Source organism: Silurus aristotelis (assembly GCF_946808225.1).
Source record: "Silurus aristotelis genome assembly, chromosome: 21".
Classification (NCBI taxonomy): domain Eukaryota; kingdom Metazoa; phylum Chordata; class Actinopteri; order Siluriformes; family Siluridae; genus Silurus; species Silurus aristotelis.
Window position 1 is genome coordinate 19169805 of NC_139594.1, and position 19197 is coordinate 19189001.

Below are 19197 nucleotides of genomic sequence, written 5' to 3' on the forward strand. Positions count from 1 at the left end.
ATGCTAATTAGATTTGGACATGACACTCAAAATGACAAATCCTCACTCTCATAGATCGCTCAGAACCCCATTTTAGCCAGTCAGTCATATTTCTTTTAATATATGCATTTCCTGCAATAAGCATAATCGTGTACTTAGGTACTAAACATTCTCCAAGCCCAGGAATGTTTCTCGGTTGATTCACTTGCTGAAATTGCTGGGAAATAGCTGAAATTCCTTAAGCTCACCCTTTAAACAGTACGTATTTCTAAGACTTTTTTTTTTTCGAGCAAACATACTGCTGGTTTATGTTTCACAGTTTTGGACGTGTCCACTTGAGCTAATGCTCTACTGTGCCCCATACAGCCATCAATGCTTCAATGATTACATGAACACTGTAAACCGTCTGGGCATGTGTGAATTCTACACATGTGTTAGTGTCACAACATGTCAGCTGCCTGCTGTAAGCGCATGGGTTGCCAGGATAACACTGGGGCACAAACCCACTATTAGCAACACACACACACACACACACACACACACACACACACACACACACACACACACACACACACAAACACACACACACACACACACTTCTGTATTGTCAATTAGAGCAGAAATCGTATTTGTGGAGCCCCACACCATCTATCAAATCACGTGTTCTTTTATCTGCCAGTGTCTCTTTCTACCTGTAATTCGTTTTGGGACAGGAGATAAGATTCATTAAAGCATCGAAAGAAGAATTCACTCTGCGATATTTCCTCATTGATGGCCGTTTAGAAGCTCTGTTTAAAAGATTTATTTTGTCAGGCCTTTTGTTAAAAAAAAAAAACGGGGGTCTGTAGTGTTTAAATGTCATTAGGTTTGCAGCGGAGGCGATGCTGGATTTCAGCCACTCGTGCCCCTGGAGCTTTATGGTATTGTCCAGCTGCTTCAGTGCTTCTTTAGGTAGAGATAATTTATTCTGCTTGGACACAATCAGTAGATTACTTCTCCATAACAGCAGCTCTGACAATTGATCTGCAAGTCTTAGATCAAAGCACTTTAATATGCCTTTAATAGGTTTTCATTTGCTGCCATTCTTTCATTAGGAACTTAAAAACGGACAAAAACAACAGCAACTGAAAATATATTGAATAGAATAAAATGTTTCTAGTATTTCCGAGTATAAATTTGCAGTAAATCAATCAAATATGAAATTAATTACATTATTACACCTACACTATATGGGAAAAAGTATTGGGACACCTGACTTCTCCATCCATATACAATTCTTTCCCAAACTGTTAATAATATCACTGAATGGGTAAAAGGTTGATCTATCAAAGTCATGGTTTTGTCCTTTTGAGCATTATTCTGAAGAGATCAACCAGAGCAATAACAAATAAGTGGAGGTTATTAAATCTAGACTATATGTGGAATGAGATGTTCAAAGGGCACACATCTTGTGGTCCGGTGTCCACAAACTTTTGTCCATGAACTGTATCTCTGGCCATTTGGAATTATTTCTAGCTTGGAAAATTTCTCAACAATAAGGAAACTACAAGATTGAAATGAGCAATAATGAGCAAAAATAAGATTTATAATATTTAAATTATATTTATTTTTTATTTATGTTTATAATAAAAAAATAGTAGACAAATGTGAATATATATGCAATATATTTCTACTTGCTAAAATGTTTTTTGATATCGTTTATAGTATATAACCTTCATGAAAGGAGTCTTCAGTGTCAGCACTTTTTAACAGTCAGAAGAAAAGATGTAACTAGGACAGTTTCCAACATGGGAAAATGTTCCAAACAGAGCATTTTGTGCTTCATGGTTCTTCTTAAACCTGAAAATAGAGTCTACTGGCGAGGTTTTTATACTGTAGCATATTTTAATATGAAGAAAGTGGAAGGTCAGGGGTTAATCGTTGGACTTCTGATCTGAAGGTCTTCAGTTTCAAACCAAGCACCACCAAGTTGCCACTTCTGGGCCCTTGAGCGAGGCCCCTAACCCTGAACTGCTCAGTTGTATATGAAAAAAAAAGATAAGAGAAAATTGCTTGTGATGAAAGTGTCTGCCAGATGCTATTAATGGGAAAATTGGTTGGAAATTGTTTTTTTAATATTTACAACATTAAACCTCAGAATAAAGAATAAAGCACTTCAGGATGTGTTGTTATTGGGAAAAAAATTAAAATAAAAAAAATAAAAAGAGAAAAAGAAACAAGTCCATCAAAGGTGAATTAAACAACTATCAGTATCTTTATTAATTCCTCTCAAATTAACCTATAACTACTCCATTACTACTAATACAGCTTACAGTTTCAGTGCTAATCATTACTGTGCCTGTGTGTGTGTGTGTGTGTGTGTGTGTGTGTGTGTGTGTGTGTGTGTGTGTGTGTGTATGTGTGTGTGTGTGTGTGTGTGTGTGTGTGTGTGTGTGTTAATAGGAGGGAGAGAGCATGATGGAAAGAGGGTGGGCTGTAGGCAGATGGTCCGGCTGCTGCGGAGTCTTCACTGGTGGAAATCCCTGAGAACTTAACCCATCCTCCACTGGGTAGAGATGGCGAGATGAACAGAAACAATACCCTCACCATATTGTCATTAGTGCTACTTGTAGGCAGCAGCTCATACCACTGTTACACACAACTGCCCTGCTGAGGCATCTGTCACACACCGGAGAGCTGCACATACACAAGTATTAAAACATGCAGGTAAAAGAAGGGGGGGGGGGGGGTTGGGGGGGTACCTGTTATTTATACGTTCACAGCCAAAACTGTTCAGAGATTAATTTTAAGTGTAACAGTAAAACAAGTGGAATAGGTTGCTAGTGAGCTCCTCTCTGGCTCACAGACTCAGTGATGCACTCTGCTGGCACTAGTGTGGCTAACCCTTCTTTTCTATGTCCATTTTGCTTTGCAGGTTGCAAAGCAAAACGTTTGTGTGTGTGCAGAAGTTGGATTCAGCTTTGACAATGTGGGGTACTTTCAAAAGAATTAAAAAAGGTGCATATACAGTGTCAGTCAAAAGAAAAAACTTGATAAGAGCCAAAAATTCACAAGAGTTGGACAGTGAATGAGTGGATGGAAGTTCTGTTGTTGTGTCTAACAGAAGAACTTGTGTATGATGGAGAACAGGAGAGAATATCTCATCCCCACAGTCACACATGGAGGTGGAAGCTTAATATTTTGGGGTTGTTTTGGAGCAGAGACGGTTGGAGACTCAAAGGAACATCAAGGGAAGTTTTACAAGAGACACGGCAAATAATTTCAGCTGAATAAAACAAAGTGGATGCTGAGTGTGTAAATCTGTTCTTTATGATAAGGGAGGATTTTTAATGGAATTAAATTGGAACATCTAAATATTTATAGATTTGTTTGTTCAGAGTAAAATCTTTATACTGTTACAATACCGAGTTTGTTCGATTAGAAACAAAAGGCAGCTCAAAAACCATAAAAGACTCACAGACAGTTTCTGTACAACAAAAGCGAATAAAATAATAATATTTTATTTATATTAAACAAGAAAAAAGAGGTGCTGACAGTTAAGTCATTATTTAACTCCTATATGCTAGGCTGTCAGCTTAACTGGATGTTCTCATGTACATAAAGTATTACATTAATGAGCATCAAACAACTGGTACTTTACACTATAGGTGATTGTGGGTAAATTGTGGGTACCCAAGATCAATGAAAACGTGAATGAAAGTACAATAATAATAATAATAATAATAATAATAATAATAATAACAATAATAATAATAATAATAATAATAATAATAATAATAATAATAATAATAATAATGGTCAGTAGTCTATAGATAATTTTGTAGATGAAGGAAAATCTGATTCTTAAAAAAATTCTTAAAATTCTTCTTAGTTCTTATTGAACATTACAGAGGTTTAATTAATAATGGAGCTGTAATTATCTAACTAATGCTAATTTAAATTGATTTGTAGTTATATAGTAACACATAGCATGATAACTGTAGTCAAGACAATTCATGTTCTTAGCACGATTACAGATTTAAGAGTTCATATGAGGTTTATATGAGGATATTAGATTGCGATTACAAGATCATTTTAGTAATTTAAATTAGATTTTTTAAATCTGTCTGTCTGTCTGTCTGTCTGTCTGTCTGTCTGTCTGTCTGTCTGTCTGTCTGTCTGTCTATCTATCTATCTATCTATCTATCTATCTATCTATCTATCTATCTATCTATCTATCTATCTATCTATCTATCTATCTATCTATCTATCTATCTATCTATCTATCTATCTATCCATAAATAAATATATATGAGTCATTGAACCCTGTAGTACACTCTTTTCTCTCGTTCACTTCCATGTAATATCACAAGAGGGCACACCAGGATTACAGCATTATAATCTCCCTCTACTCTCAGTGACCTTGTTATTCTCTGCATTATCACATCCTCCCTTGGCTAAATGTGTCCTGTATAGCAAAAGTGCTGATTATGCACAGTTATCTAGAGCTCTGCCTCTGAAAGGAAATTATTTAAAATGTGAAAGCATGGTTAATAAACCAAGTCATACAGAAACATAAATTTCTAAATAAATTGTAAATAAATTGCTTTTTGTATTTTTGTAGAGATTTGTCAATGAGGCCAACATCTTTTATATTTATTTTCATTTTCATTTAATTTTTTTATTAGTAGAGCACTTTTAAAAATAGACATTGTTCCAAAGCAGATTTACAGAGATAAAGAGGTTAGACAGTTCTATAAAATAATCTATAAGTGTGTTCCTTGTAATTGTAAGTTGATCCCTAATGAGACAACCAGTGGAGATTTGGTGAGGGAAAACTCCATGAGATGGAATGAGGGAGAAATGGAGGAAACCTTGAGAGGAAGCAGACACAAAGGGAAACCCGTCCTCATCCTCATCACACAATGTCCATTCATTACAGTTCCATTATTGTTCAAGTGTTCAGTGATGGGTATTTAAATCTAACATGTGGTCCAAATCCATCCAAGATCTTGTGTTGCTCAGTAATGTATATTGTACATTTTACATATGTACACAGAAATATATACATATTTGTTTTACAAACACACACACACACACACACACACACACACACACACACACACACACACACACACACACACACACACACACATATATATGGTCCTTCCTCAAACCGTTATCACAAAAGTTAAAGGCACACAAAGCCAGCACCTTGAAGATCTGCTTTACATGGTTTTGGACTGGAAGATCTCCTGCTATAGAGGTCCAACCTCACTGAACAACCTCGAAATTAATGTGAAAGCTAACTGCACCCCACGCCCACTCACCTCACCTACATCAGTACTTGACTTAATGGCTGAATGAGCAAAAATCTCCACAACATCTATTGGACCATTTTCCCAGAAGAGTGGAGGTTTATTATAATAGCAAATGAGGACTAAATGTAAAATGCACATCCACAACCACCACCATGCTTTACCGTTCTAGTGCCAAAAAGCTTAATTCTGGAGCATTCTGCCATTTATATCATTATAGTGTTGAGCTATGGTAGACTTGTGATCAGTTCTCTTATCTCCCTGGGTCATGGAGAGTCATTGTTGCTCTTAGTTACTTCTTTGTTTAATGCCCTCCTTACCTGGTTACTGGCGTTTGGTGGATGTTCTCCACTAATTGATTTGAATTTGACTTTGGATAAAAACTGCTTGAACAAACTTCATTCTCTCCTATAGAAACATTACGTCTTTGTCAAGAGCAGACACACAACATATACCAGAACATATATTTAGGAATTTTTATTGTTGTTACTTTAAATTATCAACTGATTAAAACACATCAGAACTTAAAAACCTGGCCACTTTTACATAAAATATTCTCCGCATTATGAGTCTGTAGCACCATTTGGGACTTATACAGCGCCGATGGGCAGAAGAACAGAAATTTATTTATATGTTCAGCACTGATTCATAAACAGTACATGCATGAAAGCTCTATGAGACACAAAACACAATATGAAGACACATTAAATCAGCAGAAGGCTATAAGGACCATCATGCTCGTTTCATCTCTATTCTTTCTAACCTTTTGATATCTTTCCTTTCTTTTCTCAATTCCGTCTTGCACTTTTCATTTTCTCTCTAGCACCTTCTCTACCTTTGAAACGCCGCCATCTTGGATTTTTTTTTTTATCCTTTCTTGTTTTGATATAGTATATGAAAGTAATGAAAAGTAAATAATATTTCCACTTGTTGAAGATTTTTACTACATCAGTGCAATTGAAGGGCATTTCAGTAAGACTCCAAACCACTTCAGAGACTTACGTATTTTTGTATCTGTTGCATGTCTGTTAATTAATGTTATACAAATCGATTTTTTTATTGTCATGCATTAATAATATACAATACTGAATGTTATCAGGACATTTTAAATGGCAGAAAAACACAATCCAAACGATTTCTATATGCAAATCATTTTAAAACATAGAAACAAACTATACATGACAGGACAATTGACACCACCACGAAGAACGCACACGATATCCAAAAAAATCAACACTACACTTACATAAAACAACCTGGAATAATTTCTCACAGTATTATATGGATTAAGGAATATACTGAATAATTTAAATGGATATATATGCATTTGTAAATTGTAAATTTCACGTGGAGAAAAGACAATGTGATTGAAAACAATTTTTTTATATAAAAAGACACTGTTGATTACAGGTGTAGCTATATTCTAAATTAAAATCAAGTATGAGGTGGCCTTATATTGCTTTTATTACTTATCTGAAACGCAAGTGAATTAGTGTGCTGTCATGGAGGTCGCCTTTTTTGGTAGAAAATAGGAGTTTGGTAGGATTTTGAGCATTTTTGTAGCATTTCTCCTGCAAATTTGTGTGAAAAATTATTGCATTTTAAATTATAGACACTTATTCATAGATTGATTAAAGCCAATGAGCCAAACCCGTGTGTATTATGGCTGATGTCACATGACACGAACCTCACCAGTACACACTTCCTGTCTCTCTGTAGGGAAATAATTTCCAATGGCAGGATTGTATCATTGTTTAATAAGCGGAGGTGGCCAGTATTAGTCTGTTAAACACGTAGTAAAGTGTGAGGCAGAGACCCTCTACTTTTCCTTTTCTTCCTCCTTCTCATTCTTTCAATTTATCTTCCCATATGCGGCTCGTCTCCCGTGTCAAGTCGAGGGCTCAGAAGATGGTGCTCCAGCGTTTGGGTGGAGAACGAGATCTACTTTCTCCCTGCGATCAGAAAAGAAAAGCATGTTATTGCTTATTGCTTGCATCCCGTTGTGTGACCTTTCTCCAAACTTCGCTGTAAAGTGTATGATTATGCTGACCAGGAAATAAATGGTGCCTATCAATAACAATTATTGAGGAGAAGTGAAATGGGAACAAAAATAGAGATAGAAGGAATTACAGCAATCAACTTTGATCACCTACGTCCTGTGAGTGATGAGGGCAGTTTGGGCTGCTGTTCGGTTTTACAGCTTGAGACAATAGTAAAAGTACAAAGGAAGATCTTTTTGTGTTTTGATTGTCTTGTGAAAGGATTGTCTGTTGAAATAGTGTGAGGGAATAATTAAATTTTCCCTTTACATGAACTAGGAGACCCAAACAGTGCACAAAGCCAGCTCCATGAAGATGGAAGATTTTGAATGGTCTGATACACCACCTGTGAATTAGTTGTTTCTGCAGAAATTACAACATATTCGACAGATCACACTCATTTCTATTTCCGCTTGAACTGTTATCAAAGCTGCTCTTATTGAAAATGAATCAAGACCTTCCGACTGATCAGATTTGAGAATTCAAGAACACGGACTGATAAATCCATCTGTTGTTTTAAGCAGACAATAAAACGTCTATTATTATATTTAATAAGACAAACTAGCAATCTGTATAGATGATTGATGAATTAATATAAGTCTGAAAAAGAGAATTAGGTCTTTCTTAGAATGAATAAATAATCAGGTTGGACACCATGTACAGCTGAGTTACAGCCTCCAGTGCAGGTGTCCTGCATGACCCCAGAGGACCTGGAAATGTCATGTGTGTTAGTAATGGAAAGTGAAGATATGGATCAGTGATGCCAAATGCAGTAGAGTGAGAGAAGTGGTAGATGGGTAGATAGGTAGATGACAGAATGAATAGGGATTGTGGGGATTAGTGTCTATGCAGGTGGACATGAGGCATGTCTGAGTAGTGATAGGAAAGGAAATGTGAAGTCAGGAGAATGGGGCTTTAGGGACACTTGGTAAATTGATAGTCCTATGTAACCACTACACATTATGGTTTTAAATGATAGAAAAGAATCTCCATGCTGAAATGAGACACATTAAATACATTTAGAGTGAGGGGGGATTTGTGATTCTGGTGTTATGGTGTTTAATATGATAACTATTTTATATATTAACAATCAGATGTTAGTGTTAGCACACATTTTCCTGAACATGTCTTCTATCTTTTAGTATTTATACTGGGATCTGTACTAATTTTGGAAAAAAAGTTGCATATTGAATTTTTTTCAAATCATTTACTCGTAAGTGTTTCAGTAAAGACATCATGTCTAACCTCTGACCTCTGTTATCTATGTCTGATCCCTCGTTTTATCTCTCCTGGGCCCTATAGCTATACCCATAACCAGTCATACATGGATTTGCCCTGCAAGCTTGCAGTGGTGTTGCTTCAGCAGGCTCACCAGGTTGAAGATTTTGGAGAGTGTGTTTTGTTCTCTGCGGCGTCTGTGGGGCGATCTGACACTCTCTGAGCGACGTGGTGGCTGTGAAGCCTACAAACATATATTTCATCAACACATTGAAGACCTGAGCTGGAAACGTTCTGCATTCTTATTTACATATTTCATCATGTTATATCATGTGATATAAAAAATGACGTAAAACTTAATCATAATTTTCCACAATATGATTTATATAATTTTTTTTAGAATAGTGTAGACTTTATAAGGCTGCCATGACACCGGCATCTTCTTTCATAATAATTATCAATACTGTCAAGGTAACAGAGAAGCAAGCCATGTGGTCATTATGGAAGATAATAAAGGTCACTAAAGGTCAGTTAAGGGTAAGTATACGTAATTGTGTTGTCAGAGTGTAAAAAATGCTCATTGCTCTGATTTGGTACTGATGTCATTACCACATGAAGTTCAGTTCATTGGAGCATCTTTGTGGAAATGCGTCACGTTTGACTTTATCCAATTTATCCCTTACATGTTTTACATGAGTTTGAAAAACAGCAACACCAAGTTATCACTGTCGGGCCCTTGTGCAAGGCCCTTAACCCTGCTCAACTGCACAAATAGGTGAATTGTAATAATAAACATTTATTATTATTATTATTATTATTATTATTATTATTATTATTATTATTTTTATTATTATTTGGGATTTTCTCTTATAGGAAGAAAATAGAAACACAAAAAAAAACAAAATTCTAAAATAAATCAGTCTCTAAATACAAATAAAAAAATATACGATTAAATTGTAATAAAAAAATGGTAAGGCAGAAACAGAAAAAATAACATTAAAATTACATATATAATTTACATTTACATATAAATATAACTGAATGTAAATTAAATTAAAATATATAATTTTTAATAAAATAATTAGCATGAGTACTATAGACCTTTGCCATATATCTGACACATGAGCATGTACTATTTCATTTAAAGCTATAAATCAGATTAAAACTTATATTTTATTAATATATTTTTTCTATTTTGTTATATTTTATATTAAACAGGATTCCAGTAAAATGCTGCCAGTCCTGGAGTAAAGAGGTGTCATGTAGCCTTATAAGCACTGAATAAGTAAAGTCTTGTAACTATTGAAAGACTTTTACAGATACATTACATGGGCAAAAATATTGGGACATCTGACCCTGAGCTCTGACCCTCAACCCTATTGAACACCTTTAGGATGAATGTGAACACTGACTGCACCCCAGGCCTCCTTACCTCACCTACATCACTACCTGACTTTACTAACACCCTTCTGGCTGAATACATTTCCCCAAATCTCCACAATCACACTCCAAAATCTAGTTGAACATCTACCCAGAGAAGTGAAGTTTACTATAACAGCAAATGGGGACCAAATGTGGAATGGGATTTCAAAAAGCATGAACCAAACTTATGGTCAGATGTCCACAAACCTTTGTCCGTATAGTGTATAATAAATATGTATACAAATATTTAACATTTCTCTTGTGGTGTAAAAGGCTTCGATGGTGAAAAACTGGAAGGAAAAAAGGATGAAAAGGTTAAACATTTAGGACTTATTGTACATTAAAAGTAAAAGAAAACTTCCTACATATAAACATATGAATGAAAGTGTCGAGGTTATCACATGTACACAAAATAAGAGCAACTGCAGGTTAGTAACAAGATGAACGTGGGTGGCATAAGAGTCAAATGTCATTCATCTTAAAAATTTTTATTTATTTATTTACGAATGTCAACATTGCAAATAATCGTCTATAAAATCATCAATTTGAGTGCATTTAACAAATAGAATTATGACACACAATCACTGGCTATGAATTCTTAAATGTTTGCACATTTTTCCCTTTGCCACATTTTCCTTCTGGTTTATATAAAGGAAAAACTGCAGTACATCACCGAACCAGAAGGGGACACTAAAGAGTAAAAAAAGACAGAGACATTTCCCGACACAGAAAAGGAAAAAACGAGGGAGTTTGTGGGGTTGAATGACTCAGAAAATGAGCCCAGTCTCTGGGCTCCAAGAGTAGAAAACTGCTTTATTGGCTTTACCTCAGGAAAAGAAAAAAATTATGTACTGTGTCAAAATAGTCCAGAAGCACCACTGAACAAAAGCACCACTGAATTAAAGTGCCAGAAAATATTGACCCTCACACTACAGAGTCAGAGACACATCTGGCATTGGTTTGAGCTCATAGAATCAGTGGCCTGATAGTCAAAGTGGCACACAGTCTAACCATGACATCCATTTGGTCTTTCATCCTAATATGCTGTTATAGAAAATTTAATCAGCACCTTCAGACCAGAGCATTCACCATCTACCATATAAGTTCATGTGACCTTTTAAAATCCATTAGCTACATACAATTTGGTTTTATTGCTGAACAATTTGTTTAAAATGACAGAAGTAGGCCTAAACATTAACGGCTGAAGAATAAACCAGTAGTCTATTGGTTATATTTCATGCATTCTACAATACAATGTGGTTAAAATGCTCTCGATAGCAGTGTACAAAAGCCAATATTAAAGCTTTCACTGTTGATTCAATACAAATTTGTGCACATCAAAATATCAAACTCTGAAAAAAAGAATCTGTGTCAAATTGTTTAAAACAAACTTCTTTTTCCCTATAATTAATTAATTGTGCTTATTGCTTTTTCCTTAAAAGACAACATACCCCAACTCCATTACCATCATGAGCTTTAGAATGCATCTTATGTGTTGAGTCGAGCACCAAAGGGTAGAAAACTACAATTATACATCAGTCATTTCGTTATTTCAAAGGGAAAAGAAATGGCTGTTAATGGAGAAGACACATTAGCAACAATAGAGAGGAAAGGAAAAGCTGACTGCTCAAAGCCAGGGAGGGCTGCCTATGGAGATGACTGTGAATGCAAAACATGAGTTTACTGAAAGCTGCGAGACATACCAGGCCAAAGAGCTCCCTCCACTGCACAGAAGAAAATAACAAGATAGAACAATTAGGTTTTCGACACAACAGGAAGAAAATCTGTTTAGAGATAAAAAGCATTTTCCATACAATGTGCAGGGCTGGGAAGCTCAACTGCACACGCACGCACACACGCACGCACACACACACACACACACACACACACACACACACACACACACACACACACACACACAAACCCGCGTGTGTATAATAGTGGAATCAGAATATGAAATCCCTTAAATCTAGAATCCTTAAAACAAGAACTCTGCGTTTTTCTGGGTTCCGTATAGAAACTGGGTCAAACTGAGTTTTTCTTGAATTTCACTGAGAAACTTTTTCCTCGGATGGTTACTATTTAATATTTTTCTGTTATTGATTATGAGTGTCCTCTTATACATGTTTAACAATCTCTCTCTTTCTCTTTGAGTTTTACCTTAAAGTATAGACACCTATAAATGCACACGCACTAAAATTTAACTCATTGTAAAGTTTTCTTGTGAGCTCTGAACTTTTTTATTAGATTGTGCACCAGATTTAAGATATCATCACACAGTAATAACCAACTCGGCCACGTGGCATGGACGGCGTTTAAGTTTTCAGACAACCTACGTAGATTTTACTCATGATAGTTAAAAGAAACTTACCCTTGACTTAGGGCGAGGAGAGGACACCTACGGGATGATAAAAGAATTCATTTACTCACTGAATACACATAATAGAGCCCCTGCACCTCTAATAAAGAGAATTTCAAAATGGGAATCCAAAAGTATTACATGTAATAGTTTAATCCTGTCTTTGTGAGGTACCATATATATATATATATATTTATTGTATATTCGGGGGGGGGGGGGGGGTGTTGGGTGTTCGTGGGTAAATAATGGTAACTCAAATAACCATAAAATTTTGAGGCTTCGGTGGTCGGCTATGGTTTTCCAGAATCCTCTCACTCTGTCTCATTACAGACTCATACAGATGTGTGGTGTTGTGTTTTTAACACTGGAAATTATTCAGGACAAGGACCAGGCCACAAAGTTGCCTTCAAACAAGATGTGGAGTTTAAACAAAAGGATGAAAACTAATAGCTGCTAGAACTTGTGATAGTAAAGACATGGCGGTGGCTTAGTGGTTAAGATTTCTGAACAGAAGGTTGTGAGTTCAAATCCCAGCACCACCAAACTGACCCTGCTGGGCCCTTGTATAACTGAGATATATGTATAAGAACTAAATTTCATGGACGTTTAACATGTACATTTTTTACTTAATACTGCTTTTTGTTTTCTAAATTGTAATTGTAATGCTAGTTGCTGAAGTTTAAGCAAAAACAGGACATGGTGGTCTTGGAAAATATATATATATTGTTAACTTTAGTGGTGGGCGGTCAGGTCCAGCAAATCCTTCTCTGCTGCCTAAACACTATCAGAAGCACTGACCTACATTTACAACCTAAATTCTAATATTTGTTCCATGATATTATATTAATTTATTCCCAACAGTTTATTCTCTTTATTTCGTAGCATTTCTCTTGGCTGCACTGCTTCCAGTACGTGTATGTGGATGTTAGATTTTTTGTCCAATCAGATTTCAGCCTCTATGTGCTGCCATGTCAATCTAATCTGCCCAGAGCCTTCAGAGTCAGTACTGCTGGCTGATGTACCTTCAACTATATTAGCAACGGGTCTGTTCCTTCAACCAACCAGATTTCAAATTTGCCTAACATGGCCAGCTAGCTGGCCCAGAATAGCGTCTGCATTTTTCCGTCTTCTGATTGATTGGTCAGAGGAATCTGTTACAGTTCAACTGGCAAAACACGTCTGTAGTGCTTTACTTTTTTTTACGGCTACAATGGCTGACAAAGGAGAAAAAAAATTTACTTGGTCTCAGACATACTTAAAAATCCATTTTCAAGGCAAACTTTTCCTGAAAAGCTAGACATTGTGAGGAGGTCAGCCAACCCTGAAGTTAGCTAGCTTGTCTTAGCCCGGGAAAGGGTTTGTTTTACCCTTTCAGACCAGTAAATACGAGCAGTACCACTGAATTACAGCCTCTGAGGAGTGGTTCAAATGATACGTATATATAAATGTATATGTGTGTGTGTGTGTGTGTGTGTGTGTGTGTGTGTGTGTGTGTGTGTGTGTGTGTGTGTGTGTGTGTGTGTATATATATATATATATATATATATATATATATATATATATATATATATATATATATATAAACATAAACATATAATAACTATAACATAAACATATATATAAACATCTATACATTTGCTCAGGAACACTCTGAGGAATGAAATAAGAGAATGTAAGCATTTCTGTGGTTATAGAAAACAAGCCTGTAACACTGGATCTGTGCAGAAATGAGCTACATGTCTGACATAATGACATCTTTGGACTGCAGACGTGGGTTGAAAAGGCCCATGCACTCACGTCATGTGCGGAAGAGAAATTTGCTGCCCATGGTCATGCATATGTTTGCCTTTTTTTCCTATTAAAAAGCAATTAAAAGTGGCTGCATTATCTCACTTAGTAAGTGAGGCATACATTATTAATGCATGAAAGCAGTACGGAAAGACTGACGCACTGATAGGGCAAAGTTGAAACATGCATACAAAAAAAAGAATGTGACGTCAAAAAGACATTTTCAGTGAAAAATAGACTGAGCAAAAAAGAACATGCTACTGTGAGGGCAACTATTGATCTTTTCCTTTTACTACTGTACAAAAATTAACTCTAGTTTTAATATCAAATTGTTCCCCAACTACAAAAGTGTGAATTTCTGAGAATAGTGTGGTTTCTGCACTTACAAAGCTCCTGAAGAAATGAACGACAGGGTTCACGTCTCCACGGCGTCGGGATGAGGAATGCTGAGGTCTTGGGGGTGAGGAAGACAGGTGACCACGGAATGAACCCTAGACATAATATTACAGGTCTGTTAGAGATCAGACAATTATAAACTTCCACAATGAGTTTTTGGATACATAAAAGTTCTTTAGTCCTGATTACATACACACTCACACCTTTCTATAATTAATAAAGAGACTGACTATCATAGTGTATAACAAATAAAGAAATACAGAAATAATAAATAAATAAAACTAAGAAACAAAAGCAAATAATTTGTAATAAAATAAAAAAGAACTAGTTATAAAATTGTGTTGGTCCCTTTTTGCTGCTAAAACAGTTCTGATCCATTGATCATCAACAGCAGTTTGAGCTACAAGAGCTCATCTGTTGGATCGGACCACACGGACCAGCCTTCACACCTCACGACCCTGTCACCGTTTCATCACTGTTCCTTCTTTGGAGCACTTTTGATAGATACTGATTACTGCAGACCAGGAACATCTCATAAGAGCTGCAGTTTTGGAGATGCTCTGACCCAGATGTCTAAATGTTACAATTTATCATTTATTTATTTATATTCAGGAGTATATTAGATAGATTATTTATTTATTTATTGTATATCTATATCTAGATATATAAGTCTACATCAAATCCGCACTTCTTCTTATCCTGTCTGAACTATCAGTCTGTAATTCTCTGATGTGCATACCAATCCCAAAATTCACTACCCACTGTAATCACTATATATTACCATAAACAAGCTGACAAGTAAAAGTAAAACAGTTTTTTTTTTAACCTGTTGTTTTAAGTGTTTGTATGTGTTGTTAGGATCCTTCATAAATGATATCTAGATTTCAACAGGACATTTATACACAGTTAATGGGACACACCCTAATCACACACCCACAGCATGCAATTAGCTCCAACCACAGATTCCAATTCATGACATCATTGTCTCCTGCAATACTGTCCATCTGATCCAGGTATGATTACGTTCAATCCATTGAGTGTCTGAAGTGTTATTGCAGTGTACTGTAAGACTAAAAAGTTGTAACATTGGTTGCATTAACAGCTACACACAGTCACACAAAAATGATACAACACTTTAACATGGAACCCTTAGGACTTTTGTCAGAACTTCAAAAACTTGATCAATATACATGTTCTTCATTTGTAAATAAAAAAGCCTTATTCTGTTGTAAACTAAAAAAAAAAAAAAGCAATATGCATTTCCATTCCACTGTAAAATTCATGCATCAAAGCAACTGCCTTCATCACTCACCTTCCCTCTTTTCTTTTTATCCCCTCCAAAGAACTTGCCAATCTGATCCATGAGACCAGGAGCCTTCTTCCTGCGTCCCAGCCCTGAGGTGCCTGCAGTTGCCATTCTGGATGTTGATCTTCTGAGCCTGGGTTGACGATCTGCACAGCCTGCCGATGTCCTTCTCAGTACAGCCTCGTCTCCGCTCTGAGGACACCCCAGCAAGCTTCTCAATAGTCTTTAGTGCATCCCAGGCAGATGGGCTGGCCTTTGAAGGTGTGGCCCCCTCAGTCCCTGGGCAATCATTGGAGATAAGGTGGGTCTGTAATAGCGTCAGTGATTCTGGGTTGGTGCCAGGCATTCTTTACAGCCTGTGTACCCTTGGAGTCAGTCACTGCCCTTCTCTCTGTTCAAGGAGCTGCCATTGTTCCTGACCACATCTGCCCCGGTCCTGTATGGCCCACAACAAGGCCCGTGTATATGAGAGCTGCAGCTCAATGCAAAACAGCCCTCAGCACAATCAAACAATTGTCACTGTGATTCATATTCTTTATACAAATTATTTATGTTGAAATGACATGTATGTGTCATTACATTTCTAATCATGATTTTAGATTTTGAAATGTCTTGATTGATTGTTTTTTTTCTTTAGGGTCGTCATATAGGGCAATAATAAAGGTATCTCCATCAATGTTAGATACATTCTAAATTTTAATTTTCATTACTTTTTCTTTTATTGGAATGATATAGATCTAATCCGGGGTATCCAATCATTTCCACAAAGGGCCAGGATGTGTGCAGGTTTTCATTACAACCAATCAAGAGCCACACCTAATAGTTATTGAAAGTAGAAATCATTAGATTTAATCATGTAGAATTTCTTGTTTTTGAAATAAGAAACCTGCACCCACACCGGCCCTTTGTGAAAAAGTTTGGACGCCCCTGATCTAATCAAATTAAAAAAAATAAAAAATCTTTACCAAAAATCTTTGTTTTGCTGTTAACAATAATAATACTCTGTTTGCCTTATCTTAATGCATTCAAATTCACAATATTATAAGAATGAGTAAGATGTAATAAGTGTTTAAAAACATCTGTAATATTAATGAAATTTCTCACAGAATTACATGGTTTATTAAGAGCAAAACATTTTTTTTATTCTTTTCTTTTAGTTTTTTGCTTCTTGATATTAAATTATTTTAAACTCCCAGAATCTTGACTTATATTCACATACACATTGATCAGGTATAACATTATGACATTATAACATAATGAGTGGTTTAGTGAATAACACTAATTATCTCTTCATCTTGGCACCTGTTAGTAGCTGTGGATTTATTAGGCAGCAAGTTGATGTTAGAAGCAGGAAAAATGAGCGAGCGTAAGGATTTGAGTGAGTTTGAGAAATTGTGGCGTCTAAACGTCTGGGCAGAGCATCTCTAAAATTACAGCTCTTGTGGATGTTCCCGATCTGCAGTGGTCAGTATCTATTAAAGTGCTCCAAAGAAGGAACAGTGGTGAACCGGTGACAGGGTCGTGGGCGTGGGCCGATGCTCATTGATACACGTGAGGAGCAAAGGCTGGTCCGTGTGGTCTGATCCAACAGACGAGCTCCTGTAGATCAAACTGCTTAAGAAGTTCTTGATGTTAATGCTCGATGGGTCACGACTGTTTTAGCAGCAAAATTGGAACAACACAATGTTAAGCAGGTGGTCATAATGTTATGCCTGTTATGTCTATATCTCCTATAAACGTATTTTAGTGTCTATCTATCTATCTATCTATCTATCTATCTATCTATCTATCTATCTATCTATCTATCTATCTATCTATCTATCTATCTATCTATCTATCTAACTGTGGTTAAAAAAAACAAAAGAAACTTTTTTTCCTTTTTCTTTTTTTTTTACTATGTGTTCCAACAGACAATATTTAAAAAAATATATACCAATATATTACAATCAACATTTGAAATTATGTTATAAAAAACAAAAAAAACTCACAATGTGTATTATCTGTATTATCCATACAACATGTAATAGATAAATCCTTTTCTAGCAGAGTGGGTCAAAACTTTCTCTCTCCTTTTATAGCTCTCATGCTGGCTCTATAAATGGAGGCCAACATGGCATTTGTTCTTTTTTGTCATGCCTACAGAAGCTCATCTGTTGGGTGAAGGGCTTGCTATCTCTAAATCGCCCACAAATTCTCCGAAGATAGGGAGCAGGAATGCAGAGAGTGGGTAGCCTGCATTTCAAGTACCCTTGCACAATGATGACGGCAGGCTTTGTTGCACAGAGAGGGGTGAAAAGGACAGAAGACGGAACAATACCAGCCATGGAGTAGCGTTTGTTAGAGACAAACATAGGAGATGGCCTAAAACCACGAGAAGCATGTTTGCCATGATAATAACACCCACAGAGCTGGTCAAAATTATTTCACAAGGCAGTGTGGACTTCAGAAGGCTTGGTCGTTCTGTAGACCTACTCCTGGGGAAAGATCTATTCAGTTTCATGTTGAAAAAGAAATCAAGTTTCAATTTTAACATTAAATACTGACTCTATACCCAATAACCCATTTTCTTTTATTCCTGTTGTATGTGATATACATGTATAGATGATATAGTTTTTATACAAGTGAAAAAAAAAGTAAACCAAAAATACACTAATATAATTTTAACACTTCTATGAAATTTCCATTTAGATTCCTACAGCCAAATGAGAGGAATGATACTCTTGAAACATGAAACAAATGCCACCATTATGCTTATGTCCAGCAGAGAAAGCACTTGCCAAGTGTTGATGGAATCGCTGGCCCTCACTGAGAAATTAGCATTGTCTTGTTTACCAGCCTAAAAGGGGCAATAAGGACAGACTCACTGACCTCAGTCATTATGATTGCAAAGTATATTTTGAGCCACTTTAATTCCCACATGCATAGTCTAAACTATTTTGTATAAAAGAGTTTTTCATTCATATGAAACTGAATGGAGTTTAACCATCACCCTCACCGGAAATTCAGTTGTGTATCTGTTACTTATGAGGTCGAGAAAATTGCAACGTGCCTGTGCATTTACGATTATTCATTTCTAATTATGGTTATTGTCTAAATTGATGTGAAGGCTGCATGTCCTTCACTGGATGCCCCCTTATTATTTCCACAAAGGCTCAGGATTGCAGCAGTAGATTGTCATGGATGATTGCAATCATGTCATAGACTACTGGCTCAACCCAACTCAGCACACCTGCTTTTTACTTTTACTTATACATTAACCCATACAGCAAGCTAGAACACCTTTAGAGCTAGATCACGCTGTACTGCTTGAGAAAAGTGGAGCTAAGCCTGCCCCAGCTGGGCATCAGGGGTGGGATTTAGCCACTCTTAAGCCATCTTGAGTTTAGTAAGCTG

The 19197-nt window shown here is 36.2% G+C and overlaps 1 protein-coding gene across 2 annotated transcripts; it reads right to left on the reverse strand.

Annotated features, from left to right (window-relative positions):
• Positions 1-5738: 5738 nt before the first annotated feature.
• mbpa (myelin basic protein a) lies at positions 5739-17852 on the reverse strand. Of its 2 annotated transcripts, XM_083523858.1 has the most exons (7): positions 16917-17852; positions 15811-16240; positions 14489-14593; positions 12327-12353; positions 11659-11679; positions 8688-8777; positions 5739-7228 (listed from the first exon to the last, which is right to left on the reverse strand). In XM_083523858.1, the coding sequence occupies exons 2-7, from the start codon at positions 15913-15915 to the stop codon at positions 7178-7180; spliced, it is 399 nt and encodes a 132-aa protein (XP_083379984.1). In that variant the 5' UTR covers positions 15916-16240; positions 16917-17852; the 3' UTR covers positions 5739-7177. The 2 variants fall into 2 exon arrangements, with proteins under 2 accessions (XP_083379984.1, XP_083379985.1); XM_083523859.1 differs by lacking the exon at positions 11659-11679 and having other exon boundaries at positions 15811-17842.
• Between the last annotated feature and the right edge of the window lie 1345 nt (positions 17853-19197).

Coding starts and splice junctions, on each gene's coding strand:
- mbpa (XM_083523858.1), bottom strand. CDS start 15,915: ATGGCAACTGCAGGCACCTCAGGGCTGGGACGCAGGAAGAAGGCTCCT. Junction 11,680..12,326: donor CTCCTCGCCCTAAGTCAAGG/GTAAGTTTCTTT, acceptor TCTTCTGTGCAG/TGGAGGGAGCTCTTTGGCCT. Junction 7,229..8,687: donor TCTCCAAAATCTTCAACCTG/GTGAGCCTGCTG, acceptor TTCTGATCGCAG/GGAGAAAGTAGATCTCGTTC.